A 21,090-nucleotide genomic window follows, 5' to 3' on the forward strand; every position below is an offset into this window, starting at 1 on the left:
AATAAATTTCATTTACCTTTCAGCCCCATGACGGGAAATACCCCATTAGCAGAGCAGATCCCCTATCTTTGGTGCAGGTTCCTGCTCATGTCTAGTCATGAAGGCTTTGCTGTTGGGTGGTAGGGCTAGAGGTGGTGAGGAGCTGGCAGGGAGCCCAGCACAGCTCAGCCCCTGCTCTTGGCAGCACCAGCCTCTTGGGTTGGTGGGTGGGAAGATGGAGTCTGACAAGGTAAGAGCGAGGCCTTTTTTTGCTAGGGAGAGGGAAACCTGAGGGAGACAGTCAGCCTTCTTCCCTGGGAAAAAGGCATGAATAAAAAGTGAGGTAAACACCATCAGGCTGCAGAGTGATCATGTTCTTGCTCAGTCTGATCTAGCAAGCCAATTCACCAGAGACCTTACCCACTATTTACTGCCAATAAAGCTAATACACAGAGATAAACACTGGGTCGCCTGAAATCAGGCTGCTAATAAAAGAGAGGATGCCGACTCAAAATTCAACCAGCTTATCTCACGCAGTGATTATGAAAAGTCTGCCTTCCCAACCAACTCGATTATCAGTAAAGACACAATGACTAACTGACACTGTGCTGCACTAGCATTCAGCTGATAAATTAATTAAATACACATAAACCATTTGGTATAACGGAAGCAGAGTCAGAGTAAGAAAACACTGTCATATGACCAGTGTGTCATGCTTTGCAAATTAATCTCTCTGCTTCTTTGCTCCAGCTTTGCTCCTGTATTTGTGTTGCAGGAGGATGTTACCTCTGACATCGAAACCATTGGCATTGTGTCATATTTAAACTGGTTTGTTTTTTTTTTCCCCTGGTGAAGGTAGTCCTTAGGCTAATAAGGAACTAAGTTTACGTCTTCCTCACCTTATTCACCCCGGTAGTTGCATTTACTTGACTATGGCCATTCTGGTAAGTAGGATGACTAAGGGATTAGGCCAAAGAATGAGTTCTGTTACATAGTAACTGTAAATTAAGTTTCTGTTCTCTTATTAAACTTCTGCTAAAATCAGTGAGGTTGTATGAGAACTGAATTTGGTCCTTCATTGTTTGTGCACTCTCTGTCCCAAAACGTCACATTTTAGATGGGAAAATGCTCTTATTATTATCTTTGGTATAGTGAAGACCTCTATGATGAGAAGATCACAGTTATATCCTATTAGAGAGATGACAATATTTTGTATATTGGTGTTAATGTTATAATGATGTTACTGATTTTTTTTTATTGAAAACTATGAGATCTTGTTAATTTATTAGCGGAGTCTCACATGACTGCTCTTACACTCTGGAAAACAGGAAAGTAAAACTTAAAAAGTTAAAAACAAACATAGAAAAAAAAATTATAAGCTGTATTAATATTTTTTCCCCAGAATACAGATGAACATACAAGCAGTAGCTCTTTTTTTTTTTTTTGATTCTACACTTCTATAAAATCAGAGTAACTATTACAGAGTTCACTGGTGAGCTATTGTGTATAATCATGAGCTAACAATTCTTTCTTCTAATTCTGACATAAACCAATTGATGTTTTTGTTTTGAAGGATAGCTGATAATTTCTATTTGTGTGAAGGATGCGTTGTACCCCGTTGGCTACTATATGAATTGTATATGGAAAGCTGCAGTCCAGATGCCAAGTATCGAGTAAATTCAGCCACCTTTGGAAAGGTACAGAGTAGACAGAATATATAAGATAAGCAGAGATACCTAGAAAGAAAATCTGATGATCAAATATACAGACTGCTCATCAAAAGTGGTTAAATAACAGAGAAGACTGAATCTATACGGTATTATGGTTGTGTCTTTTCTGATGTATTTCTGGTAAGCCCTGATGTAGACGCTGTTACACTAGAGAAAAGAATGTTCTTTGTGGTGGAGTTTATTTTCTTCAGGGAACTGGTGTATGTTATATTAACAAAGATTTATTTTGCCAATGTATTTTAGAAAGCAAGGGTAAACAGTGCGAGGTTAATAAACTTGTCCTGGGAAGCTGATTCGTCTGTCCTTAAAAGACTCCCTTTGATCGTTACATAATTTTATACTTTCCTTTTTAAATACACTTACGGAGATTTTACTCCAAGCACACGCCAAAAAAGTTATTATAGAATCATCCAAGCAAAACAAATGCAGATGTAAAATCTAATCTCCTTCAAACAGTTCCACTTTTCTAATACATAGAGGTTGATACAACCCACAGAGCAGTTACCACTTGGAAATCCCAGTTGCAACAAACACTCATAGCTATTCAATTTTATTTAAAAGAATTAAGGAAGATAGAATGCCTTGTGATTATCTGTTGCTCAAGACTTTTTGTTCAGAATTTCCTATTTTTACTGCTAATATTATTCTATTGGTTCCCATGGTGGGAACTACTAAGCATTGTTTTAACACAAAACCAAAATAATTTAAGGAAAGTTGTACCTGCACTCAATTTCATTTGTGCAGATAACCTCATTTTAGGAATCATTTATCTCAATTCAGCTGAATCTAATTTTTTTACTGGGTAAGATAAATCATTCTTTCTTAAAATTAAGATTTGAGTGTGTGATCCAGTGTGATTTATTAACATTGCTTAATGGATCATCACCCATCAGCCAAGCCCATTTGCCTGGCTCGGTGTAGATGTCTGCCATGAAGCTAGTCACCTTAAAAATCTGTTGGTAGCCAATGGAGAGAAATAAATAGTTACATGTGATTCCTCTCACCCTAAATGAGTCATCTCAAACAGCTCAGGGCAATTGAGCTTCAGCACTGTCTGTTTGTCTCCATTGACTACGGAGTCTGCAGCGACTAGCTTAGACATCTCTACCTTGTAGCTACATAGGTAAGATTAATCCCATCTTGTCTGTACACTTTCAGGTGCTCCAGCATGATTGAGTTACCACTGTAAGCTAAACCTTCTTGTGGTTTAAGTTAATGCATTTTCCTTTTAAGTTGGTGCAGGCATGGATGAAGCATAAGTCTGGTCACGCAGAAGAGCTTAGCTGATGAGCCATAGCTACTATAGGTTGGTGCTTGCAACTGTTTGCTCACAGCCTTAACTGACCCAGGGCATTGTGGAGCAAGTTAGCACATCCCAAGTGAGCAAGCTGGGCTGCAGGTCAACAGTGGCTTGAAGTGGTCTGTCCTGCAGCAGGAGGTGGGACTGTGCAGCAGGAGGTTGAGGGAGGGCAGGAACTGCAGCAACCCTTGTTTAAACTAAAGGTGCACATGTAATCAGTTACCACAGCCTAGCTAATGAGCTGAGATATTAATAATTCATCAAGCTGCAGTAACATGACTGCACTACATGCATGTGGACTGTAGGGACTTTTGCAGTCAAGCCCTGCGTGAATCAAACTGTGGTGATTTAAGACCCTACTAATCTCATCTGTCCTATCCCTCTGCCCAAATACACCTCTGTCTCTGTAGAAGAGGCGGTGGGAAGAAGTGTGTCATGCCACAGAAGCCCCAGTTTCATTGTCTGTCCTTTTAGGAAAATGGGATTATGCTAAAACACCAATTTGAGATTAGGAGCAGCCGGGGTGGGTGCATGCAGGAAGTGCAAAGAACAGAACCACTTCAGCACCATTAAAACTGGAAGAACACATTAGTGTGAGTTGGGAAAGGTTGTCCTTTAGAGGGCCTTTGGATCACCAAAGTGCATTTTGCAGAGAGCCCAAGCTTTGTGCTGCTGAGACTCTCCTCACTGCTTGCTAACGCTGGGTACTGAATCCTCTGTTTCTGCTGTATATGGAATGCTAGCTCCAGCAGCCCTGGGCTGGTCTCTGTCTTCACAGGACAGCTCATGCAGAGTAACCATAGTGAAGTGGATTATTACCCTGAGAGTATCCTATTACTCTGTAGAGCCTAACATTGACAGAGGCTGCGTGACCTCAGTTCGCATTTACCACTGTGGTGATCAAAAATTTGCTTTGCAGCTCGATGATTTGGGTCCTTTTAAAACAGTTAAGTCAGGCCCTATCCTGCAAGTACTCCTTGCAAGAGTGAGTGGGTAGGTAAAGTCCCTTGTGTGAGTAAGCCCTACTCAGATGAGTAAGGCTTGCAGGATTGGCAAGTACTGGAGAATCACAGCACCTCTGAGTTCCCCTAGCTGATACACCCCACCTGTCTGTGGGTGGTCTCCTGGTGTGTGCACTGAATGTGATTCAGTGCAAGGTAAAACAGACTAGTCTAAAAAAATTCCTTCCGGAGGGAGGTGATCCCTCAAATTACTTAGCTTGGGATTTGCAAAAGCTTGATTAAGTTCAGTTCAACAGTTACGATTTGAAAGGTAAGAACACCTAATAGACTGCAAGTGATGGAAAGCAAAACAAGTTATTTAGAAGTAAAAAATGTAGCGGATATGTTTTTGTGTTTTAGAATGAACTTGTCAAGTATGTCTAATTTTCTGGTTTTTCAGCTTATTCGGTTAGTTTTCCCGGGTCTGGGGACAAGAAGATTGGGCAAAAGAGGGAATGGCAGGTAATGGGCTTGCTTCGTTTTTTTAAAATAAGTTATAAATAACTGTTCCAGTAAAATTCTAAAAAGGGTGAATGTTCAGCTCCAGCACTGTAATACAGCAGCTGAATTGTGGGTTGTAAGTCAGTAATACGTTGCAAGATTCAGAGTGATTTGTGATGTCACCAAGTACATTAAAATAGAGTTAATTCCATGAAAATCACCACATCAGAGCTGCTTTGGCAGGACATGAATTCCAGATCAGACTGAGTTTAAAAAAATTAGTGCTCCAATTTGTACTGGCTATTAGAGAATGGCTTGCATGAGGCATCTGCCAGACATCAAACCTTACTCAGAGTTTTTGAGACACCGGGTCAGGAAAGCCTGGCTCCAGAATACACAGGGATGGCAGCTGTGCTGTTGTGTTTTTCATCCTTACACATATCTGAGGAGTGGCCCAGCATGTACTGGTGGTCAATGGAAATGTTTTAAACGGTTTAAAACCATTTAAATCACCCCACCTCAGATACTTCTCCTACATTGCTTTCATTTCCCTTCCCTCTCCTAGAGCACAAAAGGTTTGATACTCTTTCATCGACTCAATGTCCAAACTTATAATCACATTCCAAGCATCCAGACTGGGAAAAGGGATGTTTTAAGGGCATTGAGACACAGTAATTTTACAGGCATTTTGAGTAGCTGTCAAGTACTGACTTGGAGACTGACATGCCCTTACTTGCTCTGCAACTGTTCTCCACTAGTGTGGACCTGATATCAGCTGGATCCAGCAAGATCCTTTGTTTTGGGAGTGCCCCACCGCAGACAATCCCAGGCTTCTCCTCATACCTGGCAGGATTTGGGATAGTGTGTGATAGCCTCCAGCCCCCATGTTCCCTTGTCCCATCGGTAGATTACCCTCTGCTGGCTGCTGGTGGCCAAAAACTGAGTACTGCTGCCCTGGTTTCCCGGTGACTCAGCCTGGAAAAGCCCTGCTGGTAGCACCTGGGTAGCAGGGATGGCAACTTTGCTGCTCACTGAGGACGGGATAAACCTGAGAAGGTTTGACAGGTTTCTTGGGTTTTAGCTTGCCATGACAGCAGGCCTGAAAGAAAGCTGGAGAGGGACGTTTTACAAGGGCATGTAGTGATAGGACAAGGGTTAACAGCTTTAAACTGAGACGGTAGATTTAGATTAGAAGTGTGAGGGTGGTGAGACACTGGAACAGGCTGCCCAGATGGGTTGTGGATGCCCCATTCCCTGGAAGCGTCAGGCTGGATGGGGCTTTGAGCAACCCGGTCTAGTGGAAGGTGTCCCTCTCCATGACAGGGTGGTTAGAACTAGATGGTCTTTATAAGGTCCCTTCCAACCCAAACCATTCTGAGATTCGATGATTTTATGACCACCGATGGACCATCCCGTCCCTAAGTTACTGTGAATGGCTGCAGAACAACTGCTCTAAATCTTTCAACTTCTATGGGGATACAGGGACCTCTATCAGCTGAGGCTCTGGTCGTGGACTTCACTAACTGTCCTGTACAAATTTGTTGCATCCCATTCACTGGCTTAAGTTCCATCTAGAAGAAGGTATCATTCCAGAGCAAAAACTGTTAAAAAGTGTTTGCAAAGAGTTTGTGCAATTATCTTCTGTTGGGGAAAATAAATTTTCAAAAGAATTTTAAAAACAAATGTAGCTATTTTTACTTGGTCTTTTCTGATTAGAGTGATAATCTGCTTTCAGTGGAGGAATATGAATTATTTGCTGCCTTGTTCAAAATCATACCATTTTCAGTTGATTTTTTATTTTCTAGGTATCATTATTCTGGAATAACTATCAAGGAGAATTCTTCCTTATATGCACGTTATTGCTCTCTTCTGTCTGATAAAGATTATCACAGGTTTGTTTTTTAAAATGTTTCAATCATAAAATGTCACACGACAGTCTTTGTATTGTTTGTACGGGAAAAATCTGTAAATCATCTGTTGAACATTGACAACAATATTATATTTTTCTTCTTATTATACACATTATAAAAGTGCTGTGCCATTAAGTGCCGCACCTGAATTGAGAAGCTCCATTTTTAAAACGTGTCCTGCCTAATCAGAGTTCTTTGAATTGGACATTTTAGCCATGTAGATCTTAAAAGCAAGAACTCATGCCAAACCTAAAATAAGAGCTTAATATATTGAGTCTCTAAATGGGAGCTCAAATAAGCATATTGAAATTGCTTCATGACATTGTAGCACCTTTCTTATTAAACAGTAGCTGAAGAGACATGTATTAAAGTATAACTGACTACACTGATTTGAAGAGTCCTACCTGCAATCACGTTACCTGTTTTGTTTTTCTTTTTTATTACTTGAAACTTGAGGCATGTTACTTTGTTTTAAAAATTCAGGTTTTAAAATCACCTTTGTAAGGGAACAACAATGAGAAAACATCTAAGACAAGTATAAATTGATTGCAAAAACTAGAAGTTTAAAATAATTGATGAACGTAACATACTTTGACAGACTAAAGTGTAGACATGAGCATGGTCCAGTTGTGGACAGGCAAGGAACAGTTATGGTTGAGATTAATAAACCATAGCCTTGCATTTCCCCCCAGAAAAAAAAAAAAAAAAAGAAAATGCTGCCATTCCCTAACAGTTCTACACTCCTTTTAAATGCACAGGAGAAGAAAAATAGGTGCAGCCTGTGCCTTGGACTTTGGAGACCAGACTCATATTGTCACTTGCTTACAGACTTGCACATTACTTCAATGTATAAATGGATAAATTCTGTACTTTGGTTTCCAATCTTTAATATGGAGATACAGCATTTTTCTACAGCATGAAGGTTAGAATAATACAAGTCAGTCTATTAGGCAGACAGATATTCTGGTGATGACAGAACTATTTCAGTGTCTGTCATATTTTTTATTATAGTTACTTAATTGAGTGCATGCTCTGTGAGAGTAAGGAAAAATTATATGCATAGTTTTGTTGCCTTTCTCTGTAGGTTTTATAGCAGAGTAATGTTGCAGAAAGTCCATAGAGTGACATCAGTGAACAATGGAATAGGACAGAGGATCATGTTCTGCAGATGATTAAGTGGTAGCTGGTTGTTGTGATACTAAACAAATTATTCAAAAGCAACTCGAGGCTCATTTCCCATGAGACACTTACTGAAGCGGTACCTCTCACTACCTGTACACCCAATATAACCAGAACAGGCCTAAAATTTGACATCCCTAACAAGGAAGGGTCTTGGCCACTGTTCAAGGAACATTGCAGGTCTCTGGCTGAGTCTCTTCTGGTTTTTCTTCTTCAGGGAAAAAGAGGTGTTTCCTTTCAGTGTCACTAGAAAACAGCAATCTCGTTGAGCATAGTAGGAAAGTTGCTAATTCTGGTTGAAGAGATGAGAGAGAGAACAGAACAATTTGAATTGTGGTGCTTTCTTTCTCCTAGTGTAGAAACATGGGGAAAAATTACAAAAAGTAGGAGGAACCAAAAAAGCGATGTTGGTTAAGTCCAGGCCAGGCCAAGCCAGAAACAAGGACTTTAGCCACTGCTGGGAGCCTGAAGCACCATGTATGCCAGCAAAGCTTGTGTCCTTGGCCCTCCTCGGGGAAACAAACCGTGTTCTCTGATGGGCTGGGGAACACGCTATAGCCTGTGCTTAAGCATAAGGGAAGCTGCAGGCCTCCCTCTCCTTGTCCACCAGCTGCCGGAGGTGTCTGCCCAGACACCAACTCCCAAAAAACTCTATTTAATTTGGCCAAACCAAGAAAAAGGAGGTGTATTCCAAGGAAAGGGCTGACATCAACCAACCATCAATCAGTGATCTTGATATAGATTAACTGATAACTTTTCATGTTTGAAAAAAAAAAAAAAATCACAATATAAAGATCATATTCAGACAAAGATAATCTTTCTAGTTGCAATTAAGAAGTCTCTTACCTACAACATTGACTTGACTTCATTTGAGACAGTTGTGAGAAGTCACTAGGCTGTTGTGTGAAGCCAGACAGCTGAAATTAGAACAGTTTCCACTCTAAATGCCATCACACATCTGTGCCCAACATGCCAGCCTGCAACACCTGTGCAGCCAGGTGTCACAATTACTTCATAGTGTCTTGATAAAGGACAGCAGGAAAAAAATTCAGAGAAAGCAGTAAAAAAGCACAAAACACAGCCAGATAAGCATTTCTGAAAGAAATAATTTGGTCACATACAAAATAAGCAGCAGCTTCAACAAAATAACTGAGTTTTTTTTCCAACTGTTCTGAGTTTTGTACATTCTTTGCAAATAAATAGGTACATATCAAGGAAACACCTCATCTTTACTGTCCTCTCAGTAGGGTTCAGTTCTTTTTGAAATCAGAATTAATTTTTCGTGATCCAATGAAGTTAATAAAACCAGCAATTGCAAATTCTAGATTTTTTTTTTCAATTAGAAAAATGAGATTTAGAAAGAGAGTAACAAAAACTTGAAGACTTTTCTGCCTGCAAGAATAAATTTTGTTCTCACAGAGGTAATCGTATAATTGCAGCAAGGGTATTTGACCCATAACATCTCAGTGGTGTGGAGACTTCCAAATTAGAGTGAAGAAGATTTTTAATATACCATTTCAGTGCAGTTCTAATGCTAGTCTGTGGACCAGACTCTGCTAACGCGATATACTTCTCTGGCTTATGGCCATTTCCCTCTGGTAGAGACAGAGGATATCTGTTTGAGAAGCAAACATGTCCTAAATAACTATTGCTCCCTCCCATGCCTGAACAGAGTCCAACATGCAGATGCTTTTTCTGCTGCACCCACCTGAGGAGAAGGTGGAGCCAGAGGACCAGTTGAGAGCCAAAGACGTCCACCCAGCCTGCAGATTGGTGAAGAAAGGGATGGTTTCAAAACTATAATCCACTGTCTCTAATCAGTGAAAAGAGTATGTCTTGACCATGTTGAGGTAGTCACTAATTGACAAGTGACTGGTAGGAACTAGGCCCCTGAAGGCTCTGGCAGGTTGAGAGCTGTGCTTGTTGGCATCATAGAAACAGCATTAAGATTCTAATGGTTTGCCATTGCCTAAAAAGAAGGCATTTGTCTTTTGATAGTCAGCGGGGCCTTCAATGTATTGGTTGGCTGGGTTGGAATGTGTTCACATGAGGAATGATGAGGGTGCTTTTATACATTACCTGTGAGCTGGTTCATTTAGAAATATTGGATGTTTTGAAGATAGGTGTACCACAGCTCTGGTGATGATGTTATGAAAGTAGTGTAAATAAACACAATGGTAATCAACGAGGTCTCAGAATATATTACAGAGATTTAAAGGGATACGGGATGTATTTACTGATTTGTGTTACAATAGAGTGCCCTCTAGGGAAGGAGGGCCTCTATGGGAGCTTTGAGGACAAGCTCTCCCTGAAATGGTACTTGCTCTGGCTCAGAGTACAGCAGTGTTAAAAAAAAAAAAAGCCAGTGAATTTTGATTTCATAAGAGTTACTTTATGATTCTAGTAATAGGGAAGGTTTAGGCTTCTGATTTCCAGAGAAGCAAACCCATGATTTTTAATAAAAAAACCCTAATATGATTCTAGCAAACTAGCTTTTCTAATCTCAGTGTAATCTGTCAGTCTACGGCATGAACATTCACCAACCTCCCTCCTTTCATTTTTCCTTTGTACTTCTTGTTCGCCTCCTCTGTTAGTCTTTTTGTCATTTCCAGCACTGTATTTCCCATTTTTAGCTCTAGTTCCCACCCAACAGCATCATCCAAACTCTGCGAGACATACAGCAAAAGTCCTTGTGATTTTGCTGTCACCTGTTTTCCCCTGCTCCCACCAACCTCCTCTTTTGTGTGTCCTGTCTTTATCCAGGTACGACTCTGCAGGGGAAGCAAGCAGAGCTGCCCAGCAGCTGAGCACCTATGCAGGCACCAGGTGAGTCCCAAGCCCCTTTGCTAACAGCAGGAGCACAGGGAAGCTAGCTCGTCATAGATATTTGCACTTAATCGTCACTGAGCTCCCAACTGGCTTCTGGGGTGCAGGAAGACCAGCACAGCACCCCTTCTCACACCTCGCCGTCCCCGTGTTGGGGGTGGGGAGCAGGGAGCCAGCCTGCCGAGGGAGCCAGCCCACTGGAGAGTGCAATGCTGATACATGTTGCCATAGCAGCAGCAGCAGAAGATACAGCTGGCCGCCTTCTTGGAGAGAGCAGAAGCTGAAAAATATTAATTAATTTTGTTTCGCAGGCTTTAGAAATCTGCAGGAAGGACCCATTTGAAAGAAGCATTATGAAACATCTCTGCTTACACATTCTTCCCTTTCTCCAGCTACCGACTCTAAAATGTCTGAGAGAAAGAGTCAGTAGTGTTACTAAACATGCCCAACATCAGTGTCTCTCCCGGTCTTGGGCAGCCAGTTTGGTGGTTGTCCTAGAGCACCGCCTTCACGGCAGACAGTAGTGGCAGAGGGAAAGGCAATTTTTCATGTGGCAAGGGTCAGTCCTGTGGTCAGCAGAGAAGCTAGAAGAGGCATTCTCAGTGGCTTGAGTTTCCAAGCAGACAAGCTGTTGCATTTTGTCCTCTGTCCCTTGAGGACATGTGGTGGTACCCTGGTTTATAATACATCACAGCAGCCAGGATCTGATTAGATAGCCTGAGTGCTGGCAGTCACCAGTGGAAGTACATTTTTTACAAAGTCCCTGCCTGTCACCCTTTAGAATAGCCAAGTCCAAAAGGACCCTGGAGTGTGAAACGCCTTCACAGACAGCGAGCAGGTGTCAGCAGCAGATGGGGGCTCGACTGGAGGAATTCAGCTCTCCCAGCACGTCCCTTTTACTAGCAATTTTGCCTCTCCCTCCCATAGGATTAGCCTCAGCAAAACAGGCAGGGAGAGAGGTGGTAAAGCGAGAAAGCAGCCTGTTGTGCCTGCATTCCTGGCTTTTCAGCCAAAAGCCAGTGGTTAAGTCTTTGCAGATCCAGGTGAATTCTGACCGTGTGGAACATCATGGCAAGCTTGCAAAGTAAATTGGGGATGATTGGGGAAAAAAATGCCACCTAAACTGATATAGAGTTCATAAAATGGAATTATTGTGAAATCAAAGCACAAGGATGGTTATGCTTTCATTATTTACATCTTTATAATTATTACTATCATTCCAAGAGAAATGCAACTGCAAATACAAACCTACTATTTTGGCGCAAGACGTTGAATGGCATCACACTACTAATGGCTAATACCTTGCTGTCTGTATTATGAATGGTTCAGTTTTATCTTAAAATTAAGAAATTGGTCTTCAGACTCGTTAGAAAATCATGGGGCTGCTGAATGACAGGAATGACAGGATGTGTTTTCCAAACACAATGCTCCAGCCTAGTGCACTCTATCCAGTTTGAGCTAATTTTCTCACTAAATACAGAATAAATTGGTGGGCTTTTAAAAGGGTTTTTCTGTTGTATATTTTACTACAGTGGAAACATCTGCAGTTCTGGAGATGCAGCTGGTTACAAGAGCAAAATCAAAAAAACCAGAACAGTGAGTTTCAGATACGTTAAACTTATAACAAAAGAGTCTGTGTGTTTAATTAGAACTGTTATATAATATGTTCTGATGAAGTATAGCTAACCCATCATCTTCTTCAAAATAATCTTTGTCTGTGTAATCCCATTAAATGCTTACTTCTCCCACTCCTATTTCACCTGGTAGCCAAATATTTTTGTTGTCTTAATGTCAGCTCAAATAATTTTATTTGTGCTGAGAGCGGAAATTGTGGCTGACAGCCCAGGTTTTGAATATTAGAGGAGTTAATGGGGCACAACCTTCCTTGCCTGGGGCCCATGGTAACAGACCCTCATGCTGCTGAGCCGGTGTCTTTTCCATGCACTCAGATTTTATTTGCACTATAAGTATTTAAACATTAGGAAATGATTAAGAAAAAAGAGCGCAACCCCTGCTCACTGAAAAGGGTGAGGCTAACCTGTGGCAGTTCTCCTGTAAGCGTGCTGTCATGGGATGGCTTGAAACTTGTATGGACCAAAGTGAGTGAAGAAGGAGAGACTGGATGTCTGTCTTATTTTCATGGAGCACTTGGGTGCAGTAATGAGTGCTCTGAAGTGGATGTAATGACAGCTGATGAGAAACGTGCTGTCACCCCGACGGCAGAGCTCAATGCAGCCTTATTTGGAAGGTTACCACTGGGACATGAGTGCTATAGAAAATATATGTGGAAGATATGTATAGCATCAAATATTCACTCTTTAAAAGTCATTCATGTACTGAATTTAAATATTTAGGATTTAAATATTTAGTCAGTCATGCTTGTTTCTTTCATTCACCCTGACTTTCTAAGAAAAAGGACAAGCATTCCTCTGAAGAAATACTTCTTATTAAAAAATCATGTTACACAATTTCAAGGAAGTACTTAATAGCTTTAACAGAAGTGACAAAGATAATCATGATCTTTTTCTTATTATTGTTCAAAATAAATTTTGATGCATTGAGAAAGAATTTGCACTCTTCTCCACCTGTCATTTATCTGAAGACTGAACAAGAGATATTTCAGGACCCTTGGTCTGAATTCAGCACATACTGTCTTTGGGAGCAACAGCTAGGGAAGAAAAACCCGTACGAAATGGTACGTTCAAGTATTTGGTCAGCAAGCGAGTTAGCTCTTTGCCTGTGTGATGTTTTTCTACCCATTTTTTTCGTTACCTTCTCCAGGTTGTATTGCTTGCCAATGAGTACCTCAGCTACTGTCAAGATATTGTACATACGGTGAGAATGAACGAGCTCGATGAGGTATGCCTTTGCCTTAATAACACTCATTCTGATGACAGCAAATAATGCTAAGGATAAAATCGTTTCTGTGTAGCTTACTTGATGGTTTGATCTAATGTAGATGATAATTTACAGACCAGAGGACATTCAGTCATTTACGAAGAGACATTCAGTCAAATTACTCAGAAATTCTTAATTAGCACAACATGTTCTGAGAATCTGAGTCTGTAGGCATATCCTGAGCACTGCTGGCACATCAAGAGGTCTGAGCCCAGCCCAAAACACAGGGTACAATACCTTGTTTCTCTTCCTTATGCTGCCCTGCAAGGTTCAGCTTTTTGCCCCAGGATGCTTCCACTTATGCTGGAGCCCAGCCAGGATGGGGCCAGGCACAGGGCCCAGCTCCACAGTCATTCTTTTCCTTCTGTGCTTATATGTGTGTTTTTTACTGAATTACGCTTCACATTTCACAAGTGTAAAATCAGTGAAAATTCATAAAGGACTTTGTGCGACAGGTGCAAGACTGTATCATGTCATTCTGGAGGTCTCTGCAGCCTGAAAGAATAGCACTGATGTCCTTGCCAGATGTATGCCAGCTGTTCAAAAGTTACGATAGGCAGCTATTCAAGGTACTGTAGACACTCTTGTTTGTTTGTTGTCATTATGTTATGATGCGTTTGTGTCATTTTGGTAGTTCTACCTGAGGAGAAGGGCTTTTCATGGGATTTTCATTTGTACCTCAGGTCTCTTCTTTGGCTTATTCTGGGACAGCACAGTATGGATTTTGAAAGGAACCAGTGAGATTTGAGATAACTTCCATTTTGCTGCTATATATTCCTTTGAAAGTCCCCAATACCGATGAAGTATGCTGTTACAAATGTGGTCTGTGGTTCTGGCATGAGGCTATGCGACTGAAATTTCAACTGAAAACTGTTTTCCAAATTACAAGAGTTATTTTTCCTTTGAGAACACTACTGTATTTCTCAGTGACATTTCACATAAAATTTGTAGTTTTCTGAAAATAATTTGTTTCATATTTACAGCAGGTCATTAGGTAATGTCTAGTAATTAATCCAGGAATCAACAGTTATTGTTAGTATCTTTTTCCTTCTGCTAATAAATGTAGCTTAGCTATTGCTTAATTGGAAGAAAAACATGGGCTTCTTTACATTTACGTTTATCAATACAATTTTGTTTCATGCTGCTGTAAATATCTGTAATGCACCAATCATGTGCAGCTCCATGAATTTGTGTTCTAGGAAATAGAAAACATCCTACTTCATGATTTCCTGGAAGAAGTGCCTGTGCAACACATTATGTCAATCAGAAGATTCAGTAAAAATATTGAACACTGGATGCTTAATGCTTTGGCAGGATATCCACTACCGCTCCAAACATTCAAAACTAAAGGTATGTTTGAGTAATAGAGAGATTTTCATAAAGTAATCTTTGCTTAAACTGCAGAGAAGATTGTGTTACAAGACTTTTACAAAAAATGATTTTAAAAACTTTTTTAGCTGATGTAACTTCCATAGTAATGAGGACTAGAGTGAGTTAGGATACAGTTAAAAATAAATAATGTGTGAGAACAAATTTAATTCCCAGTGAATGGTAAATTAAATTATGTTTTAATCTTTTTAAAGATCTGTCTCTTGCCATAATTGCTTTGACTGTGTAAATGACTGAGTAATATGCAGTCTGCCCTCTGAAATTAAGGCATTGTTCTGTCTCTTCACCTTGCAAGTGGTTTTATGTAGATAAATTAATTTAAGGCTATAGCACCATTTGATATAAAGGGAAAAAAAGTCATAGTTCCATAAGTCATCTATGACTGTCATTAGAGGAGGAATTGAAAAAACCTGAACTATACAAAAGTGTGTGTGTGTCTTTGAAAATATGTATGTACATGCATGCATATATTTATGTACGATGCTGAAGATTCTGGCTAAAACATAATGTTGCTCGTTGACCAACTCCTCAGTGGCGAAGCAGAGCTCCTGTGTGGACAAAAGATTGCACTATCATTCATATGCTCAGGGAAGACTTGCAGACAATTTTAACCCTGGCATTACTTACATTTGAATGCTGTATACAGCAAACTTAGAAATGTGTTTTTTAACATATATGTGCATGGAAGTATATGTAATTAATCAGCCGCAACCCTTTGTATATGCATCCTGGACTTTCTGGTTTGTACAAACTCCAGAGGAACAGAAAATGTCACTTGAAAACCATTGCCTTCTGCAGATGTTTAAATTGCTTTATACTCAATTTTCCTGTAACTAAGACTCAGTTATTTTATATTTTGTTCCTAAAAAGGATATTCTTGGATCATGCTTGTCATAATTACCGCACGTTATAAACAGGAGAAAACAGAACCAAAGAAACCAACTCCTGTTAACAGTGCTGCAGAATTACAGATGCATAAAGGTGGAAATGTAAACCCTTTAAACAAAATACAGGAGGTTTATAAATACCGTTGCTTTTATTCACCGCAAACCATATATGTAAAAGAGTTTTAGTCTTGATTAAGAAGTATTCAGTGTAAAAAATAAAAAATTGGAAGTACTTTTCCTGTGTGTCATGGGTTAACAGATTTGCAGTGAAGGAAGAGTGGTGACCCGAGCAGCTTCTGTTTGCAAGCTTTAAACCATGAGGGTCTTCAGCCCAGCCCATAATGCTGGCTTAGTGCCCCCACCGAGCCCTCTGTTAGCCTCCGTAGCTCCCCTAGGGATCTACTTTCTAACTTAAAAGATCTGTCTTCATTAACATCTTTTAGACTGCAAAATATTAATGATATGAAACATCTGCCTTTTCTTCTTTAACAGAAGTTACAGCATTTGTAAGAAGACTCGGGAGAAGGATAGACCTTTCTAACTTGGCCAGGGTATGTTCCAGAACCTGCAAAACAAAAAAGCTGGGCACCTCATTCTCTCAAGTAGTTAGCACTGTTTATGAGATACTCCATTGTAGGACAACAGCAGCAGCACAGGTGTTCTTAGCTGTACACTGACCATGGTTCAAATCATGCTCACCCTCCTACCCATCTCTTCCCACACCCTAAGTATGCTGAGGGGACCTTTTCCTCCCTTTGGATTCTGTGAAAGCTTCTGAGATACAGTCATTGGTCCCCCATGGAGAGAACACAGTAGCTGGAAGGGCCAGATGACAGTTTCCAGTATTTTCACCCAGCCGTGCCAAAGCCAGTCAGACAGCGCATGCTGGCGTTACTCTAAAATTGGTTCTGGCAGCATTCTGACCATTCTCTCTGAGTGCTGCAGCAGAAAGCACAGGGGCCATCACTAATGTGCTGACTACAGTGAAGCTGCATGGTTGGGAAGCAGGCCATGATGTCTTTAAGGGCATGCTGCCCTCACCTTTACGCTCACTTTTTTCATGGATCCCAGGGATCAGATGGCAAAACCTCCACCCTCTGACCAGACAGTGCTGGAAGGAGCACTGCAGGGCAGCATTCTCTGAACTTTTGTCCTCAGGGGCATCACTCACATTGGCTTTCTTCTTTGAGAAGAGACACCTCTCTAACAATTAATATCTCTCAGCTACAGAGGTGCATCCAGGAGCTGCATTTTTAACCCTTTGAACACTGCAAAGTAAATTGTTGCATTCAGTGCTGCATTATTATGAGGGGCTGTACTCTCCCTGCAGTTGCTTCCATTGGTGTCCGTGAATAGCTCCAAAACCTTAGGTTTTGAGGTGGTCTGGGCCACACCAAAAGAGATGGATCACAAATAGGGAAGAAGCAGAAGAGAATAGGTATATTCTTCTGTCTTGAATCATTACACTGTCTCCACAATAAAGGGGAGGAAGGAAGGGAACTGTGGCTTCATGGACTACGCAGCAGTGTCACACTCTTCTTCAATATGTGTAGCTTTTCTTTATGGGAAAGCTTCATCACCAGCAGCATACAAAACGCACACCTTGCTTTCAAAAATTTTTAAAAAGAAAAATCATAATGCAAAATCATAATGCACAGACACACACAGGAGTGCTAACACAAGCAAAAGCTTGACTTCCGTGAAGTGCTGGGCACTTGCAGCTCCCTTTTACTGTAGCAGCCTCACAGATACTAAATAGTGGAGAAGCTCAGCTTCGTGTGCTTCTGAACAGTGCTTCTCATGCAAGTGCCAGCTATTCCCAGTCATTGCACTGGATTTGCATGCTCAGACTTTACATGCTACTTCCCATGCGTGAGCCATGATGTCAAGGGACTGGTTGTACCTTTTTGATTCTTCCCTGCCTATTCCTAACCTGCAGAAAAGCTGCAGAGAGATAACATTGAATTTACACCCTCAAGATTTAGGGCAAGAGAATTGCAGCCTATTTGAGCGGAATTCACTAGCAGCAGCATCTGGCTGTTCTACATCCCATTTACATTGTTTAATCAGGGCAAAGCGAACCTCGTGGACTTGAGAATTGGGGTCAGATCTACACTTACAGCAGAGCACATTCTGCCTCTGGTTCTTGTTCATGTTAGCAAGCTCTTGTCACTGTTCTCACAAGTAAATGATGTTTGCACCTTCTCTAGAGCCTCTTTAAAATACAAGGGAAGGGCAAAGGAGCTCCAGTGTACCTGATGATTAGTCCCATTGACAATTTTAAAAGTATAGTTTCAGTAAGTGAAATTGCCTAAGTCTTGTAAATGACCGTCTTTCAGCAGTCACATAGCCTCTATTATAAGTTTGGTTGGAGATCTTGCCAAAGCCAGGGATACTGAGCTCCAGCAAAACAGGGTAGGAAACAAATACCAGCTAAACACACTGCTGCAAATGCATCCTCCTGTCCAACACACACCAGAAGATGGTTAGCCGAACACCATAGGTGTTTAAAATTTTCAGCTTGTGAGAAACATGCAGATGCTTTATGAGCAGGTGGACATCCCTTAGGAAGGACTGCTGAGCGTTCTAGTCAGTCAGACCAGACTCTCGGCTTGTGCGGACTTGTACGCTGTTTCCCCATGGTGGCCCTCATCAGACACTCGTGTGAAGCGAATATGAGTAGAGCATTCCTTCATTGTACACTCCTGGCTTCCAGCAATCTGTGATGAGGTTGTATCCATATCTTGGTATTTAATAGCTTGATTTTGGCATCCATAACATCTTGGGGTGGTGCGTTTCAGGATTTGTTGCGTGAAAAAGTACTTTCTCATACTAGTTTTAAAATTTCTGCCCTTCTTCATGCAATTCTCCTTACAAACCTCCATCGCATCCTTCTTCAGTTATTTCTATATGAAGCTAAAGTTTATCTCATATTCTCACATAGGAGTCATTTGATATTTCTAATCATCCTTCTCAGTCTTCTCTGTCTAAAATACACCTGGAATTTCAACTAGAGGCTGATGGTCAAAGCAGGTGAGAGCGCTCCTAGCGAGAACTACTACAGAGGAGCTGTGCAGCTGCGACCTCTGAACAGTGTAAGGAAAACACCTCTTGTAGAGTAGTTTGCAATAATTTAGCCATCTGGTGAGAAAACAGGAACAATTTTGGCAGGGTCAGCATTAAAAAGGAAAAAAAAATGTAACTTTCCCATCACATGTAGATAAAGCAGGCTGACAGCTGCTACTACCTGGACATGCAGAAGCAATTAGAGCATGAAAAGGTGCAAATTCCCTGCAAGAAAGCAATGTGAATATGATGCTTGTCGTTTCCTGGGGCTGATTCCTGCCTCTGGTAAACTGTATTTAAGTGTTGTTAGAGCTGGCTCTTGGTCATTTGGAGATTATATTTAGCATAGCTAAAGGGACCAGTCTGAAACAGTGGGGTGTGGAGTCAGGTGCCAGCAGCACACTGAAGATACTGTGCCTGGGAGTTGTCAGCATTCAGGTCATGTCTTCTTGTTGCAAGCAGTGGCTCTTCTGACACTGGAAACTCCAAGTAAATTAAGAAAAAAGACTTTGTGTTTAATTTAGCTGAAGAGGATTACAGAGTAAGAATCAGAGTGCTTTGGGTATTTCAGTAAAGCTAGAAGAATGATGAAAAAGAAAAATGGCCAGACTGGGAAATACGTCTGCAAACAAATGGGCAGCTGCATTCACTGCCATTTGTGGGGTCATGGTAAGCACCTGGTGAATGGGATTTGTTAAATTGTTTATGAATCTTGAAGTTTTTCTGAATTTTACAAGAATTATTTTTCCTCTGGAAGGCCAAATGAGACATGGTTTATTTATATAAAAGCCCAAATTCAACAAAGGTTTTAGGATCTTAGTAGTTTCAGTATGGAAGTGAGAGACTAAATGTATGGATTAACAAATTTTAATGGTTCAGGTTTAATTTCCTTCACTGTTTTCATAATTTCATCAAGAATCTGAAGCAATACTGTTTGATAGTAGTAATGAAATAAATAAAAAAAAAAACAAGAGAAAAGATGAGGATCAAACGTTAGGCTGAAAATTGCTTGCAATATCTACGTGAGTAATACTTTCTGGGACAAATATGAAGTCATATTCATTCACAAATGACTCACAGGCAGATAAATGGGATAAAATCCCAACTAATGTTATTTTAAATAATATCGTATTTCTAATGTCATTTTTACTTTCTCAAAGGTTTGGGGAACTTGAGAAAACTTGCCTTTGAATTTAACTGAAACATGTACTAAGGACAGGTTACATTGAGGGAAGGTCAGTCCTGATACACCATTCCATATTTTAGACAAAATACCGTTATCTGGCATAACGATATGCAAAACCAATTGCCCTGATACTTCAAGTATGTTAGCCGTGTCTGCTCCATCACAGACAACAACAGTGTCATTGAGAAGAATATCTTCCAGAACAAAAAATTGTTGAAGTCAACTTAAGATTCATCTCCTTTGATTCCTCTGCCCCCACTACCCCCAACCCCCTCTCCCCCCGCTAATTTGGAGACTGGTTCTATAAAGTCTAGTACTGAATAAGGGAAGCGTTTTGTCTGAGTTAAGGACTTTGGAAAATGAAAGGCATTAACAGTTTTCTTATTCTCTATAGACAGTAAGAACAGTCTTGAACAGCAACAGCAAAGTCACTGTTCTGCAATCAGAGTTGTATGCTGTCATCAATCAGGGATGTCTGGATGTGCCTGGAAACCTCTTTCAAACAAAGTTTAGGAATCCGGAGGAGCTGCAGAACAACATAGAACTCAAATGTAATTTTTTTTTAGCTATCTTTTGTCTATCCACTTAAGCCTTTGCTTGCTATTGTTAAAGCTCCAGCATTTCCTCTTCTTTGTTCATGGCATCTGCCCTCATGGTAATGACACTCTTGCAGTAACCCAAAGTACTGGAAAAGAGCCAAGAAAATCGAGACTGGAGCATGTAATATTATCCTTTTAACTTTAAAGGTTAGGAATGAAAGGCTTTCTGCTCTGACTCTCTGTTAAAGCTTTCTGTGGCAGCAGGAGTGGCGATTTGGTTACTAAATGATGCATCTTCTAGAACAAGGTTGACAAACAGGGATATTAATTTTTTTACCTTTTTCTTTGACAAAAAAGAACTTTCCAAGAGTTGCATTTTGCATTTTTCTCTGTTATTAACCAAAGTACACAAAATCATTTCTTGTGGACAGATTTTAAAATATTGTATGCTGAACTGGACGAGGACTATTGGCCTTTCAGCTTTCGCGTCCTTGTGCCTTGTGGCCTGTGGGGTCCTTGCGCTGCTGTAAACAATAAAATACACAGTTTGTATGCAGCCATGACATAATGCATTTTCCAGCTTAATGAAGAGGGATAGGAACATAACGGCAAGTTAATTCTTAGATTAATGGGCTGCCATTTAAATTATTAGCAAGAGACAGGCAAGTTGGACTAGGCTATGCTCGGAACTGACAGGGAGAAATCTCGGGTCTTTGTTCCTGGCCTGCCACCGATTTGCTTGCTGACAAGGGACGAGCC

General features: G+C 40.6%; 1 protein-coding gene across 1 annotated transcript in view; it reads left to right on the forward strand.

The window, feature by feature from the left end:
* Positions 1 to 214: 214 nt before the first annotated feature.
* Positions 215 to 21,090, forward strand: part of RFX8 (RFX family member 8, lacking RFX DNA binding domain) — a gene marked incomplete at its 3' end in the record, with an annotated part of 28,193 nt that continues 7,317 nt past the window's right edge. Inside the window, 13 exon segments of the mRNA XM_010132902.1 lie at positions 215 to 229; positions 755 to 807; positions 1,553 to 1,676; positions 4,411 to 4,472; positions 6,257 to 6,343; positions 10,304 to 10,366; positions 11,899 to 11,962; positions 12,933 to 13,061; positions 13,148 to 13,225; positions 13,720 to 13,833; positions 14,464 to 14,614; positions 16,033 to 16,091; positions 20,187 to 20,343. Of these exon segments, the coding sequence (XP_010131204.1) occupies positions 215 to 229; positions 755 to 807; positions 1,553 to 1,676; positions 4,411 to 4,472; positions 6,257 to 6,343; positions 10,304 to 10,366; positions 11,899 to 11,962; positions 12,933 to 13,061; positions 13,148 to 13,225; positions 13,720 to 13,833; positions 14,464 to 14,614; positions 16,033 to 16,091; positions 20,187 to 20,343 (1,156 nt within the window).

The sequence above is a fragment of the Buceros rhinoceros genome, unplaced genomic scaffold, assembly GCF_000710305.1.
Source record: "Buceros rhinoceros silvestris isolate BGI_N320 unplaced genomic scaffold, ASM71030v1 scaffold15653, whole genome shotgun sequence".
Classification (NCBI taxonomy): domain Eukaryota; kingdom Metazoa; phylum Chordata; class Aves; order Bucerotiformes; family Bucerotidae; genus Buceros; species Buceros rhinoceros.